The sequence below is a fragment of the Micropterus dolomieu genome, linkage group LG01 (assembly GCF_021292245.1).
Source record: "Micropterus dolomieu isolate WLL.071019.BEF.003 ecotype Adirondacks linkage group LG01, ASM2129224v1, whole genome shotgun sequence".
In the NCBI taxonomy this organism is placed as follows: Eukaryota; Metazoa; Chordata; class Actinopteri; order Centrarchiformes; family Centrarchidae; genus Micropterus; species Micropterus dolomieu.
This window is the reverse complement of record NC_060150.1, coordinates 20,177,633-20,193,512: the sequence shown is the minus strand read 5'-3', so window position 1 is coordinate 20,193,512 and position 15,880 is coordinate 20,177,633. Positions and strand designations below refer to the sequence as shown.

General features: G+C 42.1%; 1 protein-coding gene across 1 annotated transcript in view; it reads right to left on the bottom strand.

Moving 5' to 3' along the window:
- The window catches only part of LOC123978010 (putative beta-lactamase-like 1), a 6,779-nt gene extending 4,539 nt beyond the window's left edge, over positions 1 to 2,240 (bottom strand). The window contains exons 1-2 of the mRNA XM_046061110.1: positions 2,056 to 2,240; positions 1,772 to 1,947 (exon numbers count right to left, since the gene is read on the bottom strand). Of these exons, the coding sequence (XP_045917066.1) occupies positions 1,772 to 1,947; positions 2,056 to 2,240 (361 nt within the window). The remainder of the gene's footprint in view (positions 1 to 1,771; positions 1,948 to 2,055) is intronic.
- Positions 2,241 to 15,880: the final 13,640 nt, after the last annotated feature.

Here is a 15,880-nt window from a genome sequence, read left to right as displayed (position 1 = left end):
AATCAGACCTGTGGTCTGATGAGACCAAGATAAACTTATTTGGTTCAGACGGTGTCAAGCGTGTGTGGTGGCAACCAGGTGAGGAGTACAAAGACAAGTGTGTCTTGCCTACAGTCAAGCATGGTAGTGGAAGTGTCATAGTCTGGGGCTGTATGAGTTCTACCGGCACTGGGGAGCTACAGTTCACTGAGGGAACCATGAATGCCAACATGTACTGTGACATACTGAAGCAGAACATAATCCCCTCCCTGCGGAGACTGGGCCACAGGGCAGTATTTCCAACATGATAACGACCCCAAACACACATCCAAGACGACCACTGCCTTGCTAAAGTAGCTGAGGGTAAAGGTGATGGACTGGCCAAGCATGTCTCCAGACCTAAACCCTACTGAGCATCTGCAGGGCATCCTCAAACAGAAGGTAGAGGAGCACAAAGTCTTTAACATCCACCAGCTCCATAACGTCGTCATGGAGTAGTGGAAGAGGACTCCAGTAGCAACCTGTGAAGCTCTGGTGAACTGCATGCCCAAGAGGGTTAAGGTAGTGCTGAAAAATAATGCTGGCCACACAAAATATTGACACTTTGAGCCCAATTTGGACATTTTCATTTAGGGGTGTTGCCAGCGGTTTAGACATTAATGGCTGTATGATGTGTTATTTTGAGCGGACAGCAAATTTACTCTGTTATACAAGCTGTACACTCACTACTTAACATTGTAGCAAAGTGTCATTTCTTCAGTGTGGTCACATGAAAAGATATAATCAAATACTTTCACTCACTTTTGTGAGATACTGTATGTGATTGGCTGCTCGCTCATTCAGACCAAAACAATTGCTTTGTTTCATTTTTGAGTCTTCCTGAATACGTTGAATCACAGTGCTGTAAAGACACAAGGAACCAACGTTAATGACAAATATGCATATTGCAACAGTAAGCCCTGGAATGAGAGATGTAACATAGCACCTCTCAAATCAACATGCCAAATGTAAATGTAAGGCAGACACATATAAGCGTAGACTTAAGACATTACTCTTTCATAAAGCTTATAGTTAGAGCTGGCTCAGGTGAGTCCTGAACCATCCCTTAGTTATGGTGCCATAGGCCTAGACTGCCAGGGGGACTTACTCTACCCACGATACTCTGAGCTTCTCTCTCCGTCACCATCTGTATGCAACCTTTCTCCTCCCACTCCTCTCTCCTTCTATCGCTTTCTGCAGGTGTTTCTGGCTCTGGAGCTGTGGAGTCTGGATCTGTGGTTGCGGGCTTCCTGCTGCCCCTAAGTTCCTGCTCAACACCTGCTGCAACAATTATTATTACTAGTCCTATTATTATAATTAATGTTACTATTACTATTGTTATTCGTACTATTATTCATTTTCAATGGTATCTGTACCACTACCACTTTACTATTGTTTTACATCTTTATGTGGAACTTGCATTGGACTGCTGTGTTCTCTCTCTTCTCTGCCTCTGCATTCTTAATCCAAATCATTCTTTTTAGTTCTGTTTTAATACAGCTTGTTGGTGATGATCAACATAAAGATGGTTTGATTTCAGCCTTTTCTTAACCTGTCACACTTTTTAAAGTAAGGTAAATCATTTGTAATAGTGTGAGTCACTCGAGAATCTGTGCAGCAAACCAGCAGAGCTGAAGCTAAAGTGAGGTGAGAAACATGTCTCATACTGATCTGGAACAGACATTAAACTCAATCCTAAGACCAACCTGAAAGCCTGTTTTAAAGATGACTCTGTGTTCATTTTCTGTTGTACTGGTGGTGGTGAAGATGACACTTCTGTCCTTTCCGCTGAGTGTCACTGCAGCCTGGATCTCCTTATTCTTAGACAGCACCCTCCAAATATCAAAGGTCAGCTTGCTAGGAGACCCCTTTAGACGCAGGGTGACTACGAACACATAGGATGGAGGGAGGCCTTCTGGGAAAATCTCTCTAGAATGAGGATGAAGTAAAATAAACAATATAATTAAATATAAACAATAGTTGATCAAATGAAAGGCATTTTGAGAACCTCACTGCACTCTTTAGACAGGACTCTACCGTGTATTCTCAGTAATGTCTGTGGACGCAGTCAAAGCATAGGCGGTCTCGGAGATCAGAGAGCCAGGGATCTTCTTGGCCTTGCTCTGAATGTTCATGCCCACCATCAGCTCAAAGCCTTTCTCATCACGAGAGGCCACTGGGATTCGTGTCGGGCACACAGACTCTAGAAAGAAAGGGGTCATTTATTTGGCTAAGTTAAGGTAACATCTAAATAGATAAGCAAAAGTTTTTTATTTTTGGTCAACTGTGTTATTTGATGGTGCATTGATTTGCATCTTTGTGGACAACACAAGGCAGTTTAATTAGGGGTCCAAGCCCGAGTGGGGCTGGGAACCCGCGAATGCAAGGCATCGCGGTTCCCAGTACCAGCAGAGCTGGGAACCCTATTGTAATCGTTTTTTTAAATTATTTTTTTCTTCCGCTGCTAATTCCAATACTGCAGCCTAGATGGTAACTGCTAGGGACGCGAAACTCATGGGGTAAGTACAAACCCCTGCAAGTAACTCAGGCACAAAAATTCGTGGCGCTATATGGAAGGTCAACACGTTTGGTGTTGGAACTCCCGCATATGAGGGCGGATATCAATAACCTTATATCCACATGTTCGGGGGATCGAGCTGAATCTCCTGGCGTTTGGGGGATTGAGGTGAATCTATAGGCCATGCCCATTTCCGCCTAGACTTTTTTTTCACTACATCGCAAAAACTGAAAAACCTATTTTAATTAACTTCTCTGAAGCCGCAAGTCCGATAGACACCAAACTTGGCACGGATAATCTCTGGACCAAGCTGATGAAATTTTGTAGAGGACATTTTTATCCGACTAAAAATGTCGCAATTATAGGATAACAAATCTTTGCAAAAAACGCTAAAACAGGAAATGATATCTTCGCTTTGGAATGGCCTATCGACACCAATTTTGGAACATTAATGTGGGACGCCCCCCTGAGGGCCTGTGCAAAATTTGGTGCAACCCGCCCCTAGGTGGTGCTATTTCATTTGAAAAAATTGTTCCTGTGTAACCACAAGTCACATTGACATGAATCCAGAGCCAAATTGTTCAGCATGGTCCCCTTACTACAGGCACCAAAGTTCACCCAAATATGCCCATAGGTGGTGCTGTTATTGCAGATTAAAGACGTCAAAAAAAAATCCCATTGATTTACATGCATTTTATATCTCCATAAACACAAGTCTGATTCATACCAAATTTGGGGCAATTGTTCCCCATGGGGCCCTGATGAAACCTGAAAAAATTTGGTGCAAAAGGTGCTATTACAGGCCAACTAATTTTAGTGCAAACGCTAAAAACAGGATGTCCTGTCACATCTTACGTTTGCAATGGCCAATCTACACCAAACTCGGGGACCTTATCTGGCACACCCTCCCGAGGGGCTTTGTGAAATTTTGCGTCAATCCGCCTCTAGGTGGCGATATTAATTGAAAATCAAATAACACTCCCATAGACATACACTCATTTCACAACTTTATAACTCTGCTCATTTATTCTCCACGGGTCCCCCGAGCCGCAGCGAGTAATGTTAACAGTGAGCTGTAATGCACACATACAGGGCCATGGGACAGGCACAACGAAATACATGCACTCTGTTAGTGATAACACCTGCCCTTTTTCTGCTATCACATATCAAAATGTCTGCCTATAAGCATTACTTCTCTCTGCTCTTCCTTCATTCTGTCTTACCGTATTCAGTGAGAAATGACCTACCGTTACAAGCTACAAGCAACATTTAAAGGAGACCTATTATACTGCATTTCCAGTCCTATATTGTAGTTCTGTGACTCCTGTATGGCAGCTTTGCATGATTCAAAGTTCAAAAAAATAACTTTCTGGCTTATACTGGCTCTTCATGTAGGGTTTCCTTTCAGCCTCTGTCTGAAACAAGCTGTAGATGCTTCTGTCTCTTCAAGTCCACCCCTCTCAAATCCCACTGTCTTCTGATTGGCCTAGACCTTGTTGTCGCTGAGTGGTACAGGCAGACTGAGAGTTGCTGTGCGGAGCAAATGACCATACAGTGAGGAAAATAAGTATTTGAACCCTGCTATTTTGCAAGTTCTCCCACTTAGAAATCATGGAGGGGTCTGAAATTGTCATCGTAGGTGCATGTCCACTGTGAGAGACAAAAATCCAGAAATCACAATGTATGATTTTTTAACTATTTATTTGTATGATACAGCTGCAAATAAGTTTTTGAACACCTGAGAAAATCAATGTTAATATTTGGTACAGTAGCCTTTGTTTGCAATTACAGAGGTCAAACGTTTCCTGTAGTTTTTCACCAGGTTTGCACACACTGCAGGAGGGATTTTGGCCCACTCCTCCACACAGATCTTCTCTAGATCAGTCAGGTTTCTGGGCTGTCGCTGAGTTTGAGCTCCCTCCAAAGATTCTCTATTGGGTTTAGGTCTGGAGACTGGCTAGGCCACGCCAGAACCTTGATATGCTTCTTACAGAGCCACTCCTTGGTTATCCCGGCTGTGTGCTTCGGGTCATTGTCATGTTGGAAGACCCAGCCTCGACCCATCTTCAATGCTCTAACTGAGGGAAGGAGGTTGTTCCCCAAAATCTCGCAATACATGGCCCCGGAACCTTCCGTGCCATGCATGATTTCAAACCATGACGTCTTAGTGTATTACCAACAGTAACCTTGGAAACGGTGGTCCCAGCTCTTTTCAGGTCATTGACCAACTCCGCCCGTGTACTTCTGGGCTGATTTCTCACCTTTCTTAGGATCATTGAGACCCCACGAGGTGAGATCTTGCATGGAGCCCCAGTCCGAGGGAGACTGACAGTCATGTTTAGCTTCTTCCATTTTCTAATGATTGCTCCAACAGTGGACCTTTTTTAACCAAGCTGCATGGCAATTTCCCCATAGCCCTTTCCAGCCTTGTGGAGGTGTACAATTTTGTCTCTAGTGTCTTTGGACAGCTCTTTGGTCTTGGCCATGTTAGTAGTTGGATTCTTACTGATTGTATGGGGTGGACAGTTGTCTTTATGCAGCTAACGACCTCAAACAGGTGCATCTAATTTAGGATAATAAATGGAGTGGAGGAGGACATTTTGAAGGCAGACTAACAGGTCTTTGAGAGTCAGAATTCTAGCTGATAGACAGGTGTTCAAATACTTATTTGCAGCTGTATCATACAAATAAATAGTTAATAATAGTTAATAGTTAAAATCATACATTGTGATTTCTGGATTTTTGTTTTTAGATTATGTCTCTCACAGTGGACATGCACCTACGATAACAATTTCAGACCCCTCCATGATTTCTAAGTGGGAGAACTTGCAAAATAGCAGGATGTTCAAATACTTGTTTTCCTCACTGTATTTAATTAATTTGAAATACAGTCAGTCAATAACAATTCAAGGCATTATCAAATATCATGATTATGTGTTATCTTTCAGACGTGACAACATTTATTTTGCACTGGAGATACCTGTATTGTATTACTGAAGAATTTTGACACTGCAAAGTGGGGTTATATGCTCTGGATGTAATTTATAGCCTACATCGTTATCCTGCACATTGATTCATTCTCCAACCTGCCAATTAGTTCAAAGTGAGCACTTTAGGCGTGATCATTAAGGCGAGTGTGTCGATGTCAGTTGAAAACACTGCGAAAAGTCGGTAAACCGCAATAATATTCATGCTATCTCTGATTTGTGACACGATCGGTTATAATGTGTTTGTACATAACGGAAACGGCCTGAGGTGTTTGACGCTCAGCTGTAAAGTGGAGAACGCTGTTAACGATAGGCTGCATGATCTGTGGTCGTTACTGGATGTGTGAGTAAATTAAACAAAGATTACAGTAAATGCAAATAAAATGTGAGTGCTACTGTAGCCATACAATGTAAAGCTGGACAACATATGAGTGCAACAAAATTAAATTGAACTGCCATTATAGCAGCAACATCTGTGCCGACCTACAAAGTCTATAGTGCCAACCTGTCCAGACAATACACAGATGTGATAGCAGTCCTTCTAGGCGCACATTTTTAAACAAGAAGGTAAGCCATCTGTCTCTTACCAACCCGTTCTCACTCCCAAGTCGTCACCTATGGACGCATGGTCAAGAGCCATAGTCGTCAGTTTGTGACGCACTAGGGATCCCTTTACCGTCAGTTCAACACAGTGGGTCAAGCCCTGTACCGTCAGGTTTTGACTGTATAGGCAGGTATATGATATTTAAAAGAAAACACTGAGTATGGAGGTTGGTGGATGGATGAATGATGCATGGAGGACCAGAACCCGGACTTTGAAGCAGGAGACCTGGGTTCGTGTACAGTGTGAAACAAAATCAACATTAAATATTTTTATTTAGGCAAATGAGGTAAGTGACGTCACTTAACTGACGTGTTAAGTGACATACGTATTTAACCATGTTATGTTGCGACATGCTATTTTAACCCAAACCATGATGTTTTCCTAACCTTAACCAAATAGTTTTCTTGCCTAAACCCAACCAAGTATTTCTTGTGCCTAAACCACTGCAAAACATTTCATGACTTTAATAACACGCCTTTTATTTTCCAAGTGTAACCGGACATTGCATACTTATTGTTGTTAACTTTACCGGAAGTTGTATCTTTGTTATTGCTAAGCGTTGATAATTTGACCGCGAAGACCTAAACATCAATGAATGACGCAAAAGGGCTACCCAATACATGACAATTCGGGAGTGAGAACGTCTTGCTCTTAATGTGTAGTCACAAATCTGGACTAATGCAAAATCATGGAAAGCAGTGACATTTATTGACTATTAAAATGTTAATTACTGGGGCAGACAGAGCAACATGCATGCACGCTTCTTAGTAAATAATAAGCATCACATATTTAGTCAAGTCACAGTATAAATAGTATTTACCTTACCTGAACCAGCTGATCACATTAATATACACTGCTCAAAAAAATAAAGGGAACACTTAAACAACACAATGCAACTCCAAGTCAATCACACTCCTGTGAAATCAAACTGTCCACTTAGGAAGCAAAACTGAATGACAATCAATTTCACATGCTGTTTTGCAAATGGAATAGACAACAGGTGGAAATTATAGGCAATTAGCAAGACACCCCCAAAAAAGGAGTGGTTCTGCAGGTGGTGACCACAGACCACTTCTCAGTTCCTATGCTTCCTGGCTGATGTTTTGGTCACTTTTGAATGCTGGCGGTGCTTTCACTCTAGTGGTAGCATGAGGCGGAGTCTACAACCCACACAAGTGTCTCAGGTAGTGCAGCTCATCCAGGATGGCACATCAATGGGAGCTGTGGCAAGAAGGTTTGCTGTGTCTGTCAGCGTAGTGTCCAGAGCATGGAGGCGCTACCAGGAGACAGGCCAGTACATCAGGAGACGTGAAGGAGGCCGTAGGAGGGAAACAACCCAGCAGCAGGACCGCTACCTCCGCCTTTGTGCAAGGAGGAGCAGGAGGAGCACTGCCAGAGCCCTGCAAAATGATCTCCAGCAGGCCACAAATGTGCATGTGTCTGCTCAAACGGTCAGAAACAGACTCCATGATGGTCCAACGTCCACAGGTGGGGGTTGTGCTTACAGCCCAACACTGTGCAGGACGTTTGGCATTTGCCAGAGAACACCAAGATTGGCAAATTCGCCACTGGCGCCCTGTGCTCTTTACAGCTGAAAGCAGGTTCACACTGACCACATGTGACAGACGTGACAGAGTCTGGAGACGCCGTGGAGAACGTTCTGCTGCCTGCAACATCCTCCAGCATGACCGGTTTGGCGGTGGGTCAGTAATGGTGTGGGGTGCCATTTCTTTGGGGGGCCCTCGAAGCGCTCGCCAGAGGTAGCCTGAGAGATGAGATCCACAGACACCTTGTGAGACCATATGCTGGTGCGGTTGGCCCTGGGTTCCTCCTAATGCACGACAATGCTAGACCTCATGTGGCTGGAGTGTGTCAGCAGTTCCTGCAAGTGGAAGGCATTGATGCTATGGACTGACCCGCTCGTTCCCCAGACCTGAATCCAATTGAGCACATCTGGGACATCATGTCTCGCTCCATCAACCAACGCCACGTTGCACCACAGACTGTCCAGGAGTTAGCGGATGCTTTAGTCCAGGTCTGGGAGGCCTCAGGAGACCATCCGCCACCTCATCAGGAGCATGCCCAGGCGTTGTAGGGAGGTCATACAGGCACGTCGAGGCCACACACACTACTGAGCCTCATTTTGACTTGTTTTAAGGACATTACATCAAAGTTGGATCGGCCTGTAGTGTGGTTATCCACTTTGATTTTGAGTGTGACTCCAAATCCAGACCTCCATGGGTTGATTTATTTGATTTCCATTGATAATTTTTGTGTGATTTTGTTGTCAGCACATTCAACTATGTAAAGAAAGGAGTATTTAATGAGATTATTTCATTCATTCAGATCTAGGATGTGTTATTTTAGTGTTCCCTTTATTCTTTTGAGCAGTGTAATGATCATATCGAGTATTGTTATTTATAGTTTACAGGGGAAATGCTGAATTTTGCAGTAAATGCTGGATCATCATCCAATTCAAGCACAGTTAATCCAAATCCATCCCCAGCCAGTAAAACCACAGAACCACTCCAGATGTCTTAAGCAGGTCCCATAAACCCAAGTGAAATACAGGCAGCCTCAGCCATTATAAACACAGCTACAGATGTACAGTCAGCATCAGATACAAGCAGCTCAGACCCTAATGAAACGCACCACCTTATGACCCAGCATATTGGCGCACACTCTTAACAGACTTCAATACTTCTGTACTTAAATACAGTTTTAACATATTTGTACTCATCTTGAGTATTTCCACTTTTTGGTGACAACTTTCATTATCACTTATTATTAAAATAGCACTTAAAAACAAATAAATTATAAAAAGGAATAATACCCACCATAACAATACCAATTATTACACCCACCTTAAATATTTCAATAGATTTTGCTGCAAAAAATGTTAAACACAAACAGTGTATCATTTACTGGTCTCCTTCTCTTTCCACTCATGGAACATGGTACTGTAGATTACAGGCTCCACTCAGACAGCTGGGAATCTCCATCTATCAGGACACAGGTAAGTGTTAAGTGGGCCACAGATGTGTGTATGAACTATTTAGAATGCAGATGCAGTGACTAATTTCATTGAACAAAACTGTGTAACACATGTAAACAACAGGTACACATGAGATTCCAGTCCAAAATGATTTTGTCAAATTTATATTGGTTTCAAGTTGAGCCCAATCGCTGCTTTACTTTCCACTTTAAACACATCCCTGGAACTTGGTACATCTTGCATGGCTTCCATCAGTGAAGTGTTGCTGCTCACACTGAAAAGCACTTGCTTCTGCAGAATACTCTTTATCTGTTTCTAAACATAGTATAAACAGGAAACGGTATATAGTTGTATATAAGGAATATTCAAACAAAATGTTAATTTGTAGTCCCCCAGCATGCCCAGACGACCTCTGTGCCACATTTGGCTTGCCCACCCTCAGTCGGGCGAGGGGGGGCGGTGGCGCCGGGAGGTACCAGTGGAGCTGGGAAACCTATTGTTTTCGCTTGGATTTTTATTAGGGGTCCAAGCCCGAGTGGGCTGGGAACCTGCGATTGCAAGGCATCGCGGTTCCCAGTAACAGCGGAGCTGGGAACCCTATTGTTTTCTCTAAGGCTTTTATTATTTTTATTCTTCTGTGCATATAACTCATACTGCGGCCTAGACGGTAAGTGCTAGGGACACAAAACTTACAGGGTAGGTCCAGTTCACTACACGTAACTCAGGTGCCAAAATTCTTACACTTCTACCTCTAGGGGGCACAATAGCGAATATTTTTGCGTTTGGCCTTGAAACACATGTATACGAGGGCACATATCAAAAACCTTCGAACCAACGCGTTCGGGGGATCGAGCTGAATCTCGTGGAATAGGCCACGCCCATTTCCGCCAAAACTTTCTTTCCGCTACATCGCGAAAACTGAAAAACCTATTTTAATTAATTCCTCCAAAGCAGCAAGACCAATCAACACCAAACTTGGCACAGATAATCTCTGAACCAAGGAGATGAAAGTTTGTAGAGGAAATTTTGATCCGACAAAAAATGTCACAATTATAGGCTAACAAATGTTTGCGAAAAATGCTAAAAACAGGAAATGATGTCATATCTTCGCTTTGGAATGGCCGATCAACACCAAATTTGGAGCATTAATGTGGGACGCCCCCCTGAGGGCCTGTGCAAAAGTCCGTGCAACTAGCCCCTAGGTGGCGCTATTTAATCCAAAAAAATTGTTCCTCTATAACCACAAGTCACATTGACATGAAACCACAGCTCAATGGTCCCCTTACTACAGCCACCAAAGTTGACCCAAATATGCCGATAGGTGGCGCTGTTATTGCAGATTAAACACGTCAAAAAATCCCACTGACTTTCATGCATTTTATATCTCCATAACCACAAGTCCGATTGATACCAAATTTGGACCAATTGTTCCCCATGGGGCCCTGATGACACCTGAAATTTGGTGCAATTCGGCCAAAAGGTGGTGCTATAATCAAAGCTCAAATACCATCGGACAATCCCATGCATTTTAATGGGATTTTCAACCAAAGCACATTTATCCTCATAACTACGGCCCACATTCATACACCTTATGTCTACATGTTTGGGGGATGGTGCCAATTCTTATGGTATAGGACACGCCTCTGTGCGATGACGTTTTCATTTCGCTAAATTGCGAAAACTGGAAAACCTATTTTTATTAACTCCTCTGAAGCCGAAAGTCCGATCGCCACGAAACTTCGATCTCTGGACCGAGCCGATAACAGTTTGTAGAGGGAATCTTGATCCGCCATAAAACGTCCCAATTACAAGCTAACAAATGTTTGCGCAAACGCTAAAAACAGGATGTCATGTCAGACATACATTACAGACAGACTTACATTTGCATGTCCGATCTACACCAAACTGAGGGACCTTATCTGTTATCTGCAGTTCTAGTTATTGTTTTTATTATTATTATTATTAGGGCCCGAGCACGACCGTGCGAGGTTATATTAGACATTACATTGTTAGTGACAGTTGTGGTTACAGTAGCTGCTTTTTATTGCTTTTATTTTAAATAATACTTATTTCTTTACCTCCTTAGTTAAAACCTACTTGGCAATAAACCCGATTCTGAGCTTTGTGTTTTGGGTGATAAAGCCTGGCTGTTATTTTGGAGCTCTGCAGGTGATCTCTGTGCTGGGGGGATTGCTCAATATTGCGATCGTAATATCCAGTTGTATAGTTGATGTATACACTACACCAGTAAGTACATAGTGTACACAGTGTGCTGCATGTAAGGTAATAATTCCGCTGCTGGTTGTCGAGGTGGTGTCCAGCAAATGATGTGGGCTTTGTAGATCATTGGCAGACTTTCTGGGGAAGACCTGGTCTGATTTGGAGAGACGGCATCCATCCCACTAGGGAAGGAGCAGCTCTCATTTCTAGAAATCTGGCCAAGTTTATTAGTGGACCATATCCATGACAACCCAGAGTTGAGACCAGGAGGCAGAGTCGCAGTCTAACACACTTCTCTGCTCCTCCATTTCAGGAGTTACTTAGTGAAAACCCTATAGTGACGGTGTCTGTCCCCCGACCATCGAAATTATTTAAATCAAAGGTAAACAGAAGAGGTGTACATAAAAACCTCAAAAATTAAAACCACAAGAGCAATAGTGCAAACGAATAGGAAAATTATATGTGGACTCTCAAACATCAGATCTCTTTCTTCTAAAGGTGTACTAGTAAATGAACTAATATCAGATTATGATATTGATTTATTTTGTCTTACTGAAACCTGGCTGGGTGATGGAGAATATGTTAGCCTAAATGAATCCACCCCTCCCAGTCATATTAATACTCACATTCCTCAAGGCACAGGCCAAGGAGGTGGAGTTGCAGCTGTCTTCGACTCTAGTCTACTAATCAGCACTAATCCTAAACTAAATTATAACTCATTTGAAAGCCTTGTTCTTAGTCTTTCACACCCAAGTTGAAAATCACTGCAACCAATTCTTTTTGTTATAGTGTACCGAGCACCTGATCTGTACTCTGTACTTTAGTTTTTGTCAACTTTAGTCCTTAAAACGGACAAAGTTATTATTATAGGGGATTTTAATGTTCATGTGGACGTTGAGAATGACAGCTTCAGTACTGTGTTTATCTCTCTGTTAGATTCCATTGGCTTCTCTCAGTGTTAATGAACCGACTCACTGTTATAACTACACGCTCGACCTTGTTCTGGTATATGGTATTGAAATTGAAAATTTAATAGTGTTCCCACAGAATCCCTCTTTATCTGACCACTGTTTGATAACTTTTGAGTTTGTATTGCTGAACTACTCGCCATTGGGCAAAAATTTCTATACAAGATGTCTGTCTGATAGTGCTGTAGCTAAATTTAAGGATGCGATTCCATCAGCTCTAAATTCATTATCAAGTCTAGGGCTGGGGCGATTCGTCGGTGTAATCGACGCAATCGATTAGTAAATACGCTGCATCCGGTGTGGGATTATCCCGGACAAGCTCCAGCTACAAGACCGTGCCTTCTACCGTCTAAAGTTTGGAGTATTTCAGACAGATACTCAACAACGTGCTGCTCCGTGAGCTCTGTGAACTGGAAACAGCTTCACTGCAGCACAGCTGCTGTCCACAAATACGAGAAGCAGCATGAACACGTGAAACGAAAGTATCCCGCAGCACTTTGTCTAGACGGCAGAACTGCAAATCGTGTTTACTTTCTGTCGCCACACAAGCATGGCACATTATCAGCACGAGGACACACAGTATTTCTTCATTGCCTTCATGTTGCTGCCCTGCTGCTGTCATGGTAACGTAACGTTACACTGCGAGTCATGTAACGATCGGCTGTTTCATATTTTCTGTTTATTTAACGGCCACATATGAGCAAGAAAACAGCTGAATCTAATTACAGACAATCTGTGACTGTCTGTACAGTCTGTGAGTCCTTTCAGGTGTTCATTGATGCAGAAATACATTTGATTATCATACTGCATTACTTAATATTGAAATGAATCCATTTCAGAAACATTTAAAGTTTTAAGTAAAGTAGCCTAATTAATGTCTGTTATTGTTATTATCACAACACCTCAGTGACGTGGAAATTTGATTCATTTTAAGATTTGCTGCTATTGTCATTATTGTAATGTGCTTCATCAGGATGATTGAATAATATATAGATTTATTGATTAGACATGTTTTTGATATTTATTTTGGATAAATTGGTATGTTAATCGAGTAATAGGCAACTTTTCTTTCTTTAGAATAAACAAAATTAGTCGTTACATTAATCGACTTGAAAAATAATTGATATGTACAGTCCTAATCAAGTCACAAAGTAACGGAGGACTCCTATGCTAATTTCAGTCCCTCCCAAATCGATCATCTTGTTGATAGTGCTGCAGGCTCGCTGCGAATGACACTCGACTCTGTTGCCCCTCTAAAAAAGAAAATAATAAAACAAAGATGGTTAGCTCCATGGTAAAATACTGAAACTCGCAAATGAAGATATACTTTATCCCCTGAGGGGAAACTCAATGTTTTCACTCTGTTATTATGTTAGTATACACACAGGTATGACATACACACACATGCACAAACACGATTTGAACTGGCGACCCTCCAGTTCCCAGCCTAATCCTTACGGACTGAGCTACTGCCGCCCCCCTGCTAGAAACTTGAGAGGAATTGGCGTTCAACCAAACTGGAAAATTCTCATTTAATTTGGCAAGATAGTCTTAAAACTTAGGAAGGCCCTCCGTAATGCCAGGACAGTGTACTACTCGTCAGTAATAGAGGAAAAGAGGAACAACTCCAGGTTTCTTTTCAGCACTGTAGCCAGGCTGACAGAGAGTCACAGCTCTATTGAGCCATGTATTCCCATAGCTCTCAGTAGTTACGACTTCATGAGCTTCTTTAATGATAAAATTCTAACTATTAGAAACAAAATTCACCAAGACCTGCCCTCAACTGGCACCGACTTATCTCCAAACTCAGGAACCTTAGAAACGGCTGTAAAACCAGATATATGTTTAGACTGCTTTGCTTCCCTCAATCTTTACCAACTAACTTCAATAATTGTCACACTGTGTGCCTGCCTGCCTTGTGTAGTTCTCAGTTTTGTTATTTCAGTCTTTTCTCTATCTGTTATGTAGTCTGTGTTATTGTTTATCTGGTTATTATCGGTCAGCTGGTGTTTAGTGGTGTTTTGGTATTTTCCTGATCTCAGTTCTGTTCCAGTCTCATGTATTAGTTTCCATACCATCATGCTTGAGTTCTGTCTGTTTGCTAGATGTCAATTTATGTTCTCTGCCGGTTTCATTAATTAACCTGATTTTGATCATTCTGCTTTAGTGTCTGTGTAGCCTTTATTATTATTATTCATCTGCATCTTTAAGTTACTCCTAAGTCTTAGTTTTGTCTCGTATCTTAGTTCTGTGTCTTAGTTCTTAGTCCTGTACATTAGTTCATGTCTTAAGTGTTTACTCCTGGTCTGTGTTGTTCTGTTGGTTATCATCTTGCACCATGTCTGCCCATCACGTGTTCCGTCTGTTCCCCCAGTTATCTCTCTGCCTGCCTGTGTCTCGTCAGCCTCATGTCCCTCACCTGTGTTGCTCCCTCCCAGCTCGTTAACCCATCTGTGTATATATACTTGTTTGTTTCCTCAGTTTGTGTCCGGTCATTGTAATGTTTAGTAATTTAGTAGTTTAGTAATGCTCGTCATTCCCTGTTTCTGCAGTTTTTTGGATTACTCGTGTCTCTGGATTTTCAGTTGGATTATCTTTTGTTTGGACTGTGTTTGTTTGGATTCCCTGGATTCAGCCACTACATTGTAAGTGAGCTCGCCTTTGTTTATTGGTATTAAACCCTTTGAACCGTTCCTGTCTGTTTCCTGTGTCTGCATTTGGGTCCACCAACCTGCCCCAACACACACCCCTGACAATAATTTCTTCATCTAAACCATCAACCTGCCTCTTAGACCCCATCCCGACTAGGCTGCTTAAACAAGTTTTACCCTTAGTCAGCACTTCTATACTAGATATGATCAATCTATCTTTATCAACAGGCTATGTACCACAGTACTTTAAAGTAGCTTTAATTAACGCTCTTCTGAAAAAGCCCAACCTTGATCCAGATGTTTTAGCCAACTATAGACCTATATCTAACCTTCCATTTCTCTCTAAGATCCTGGAGAAAGCAGTCGCCAAACAGCTGTGTGACTTTCTACATAGCAATAGTTTGAGGATTTTCAGTCAGAATTTAGGGGTCATCATAGCACAGACACAGCACTGGTGAAAATTACTAATGACCTCCTCATTGCATCAGACAATTGGTTTTATTAGATCTTAGTGCTGCATTTGATACCATTGACCATCATATCCTATTACAGAGACTGGAACATTTCATTGGCGTTAAAGGAACCGCTCTCTCCTATTTATCATTTCGATTTCAGTTTGTACATGTTAACGATGAGTCATCCATGTACGCCAAAGTTAGTCATGGAGTTCCACAAGGATCTGTGCTCGGACCAATCCTCTTCACTTTATATATGCTTCCTTTAGGCAATATTATCAGGAAACACTCCATAAACTTTCATTGTTATGCAGATTATACTCTGTTATATCTATCGATCAAGCCAGATGAAACTCAGTTAGCTAAACTTCAAATGTGCCTTCAGGATGTTAAAACCTGGATGACCTGTAATTTTCTAATGTTAAACTCAGATAAAACTGAAGTTATTGTTCTGGGGCCCAGGC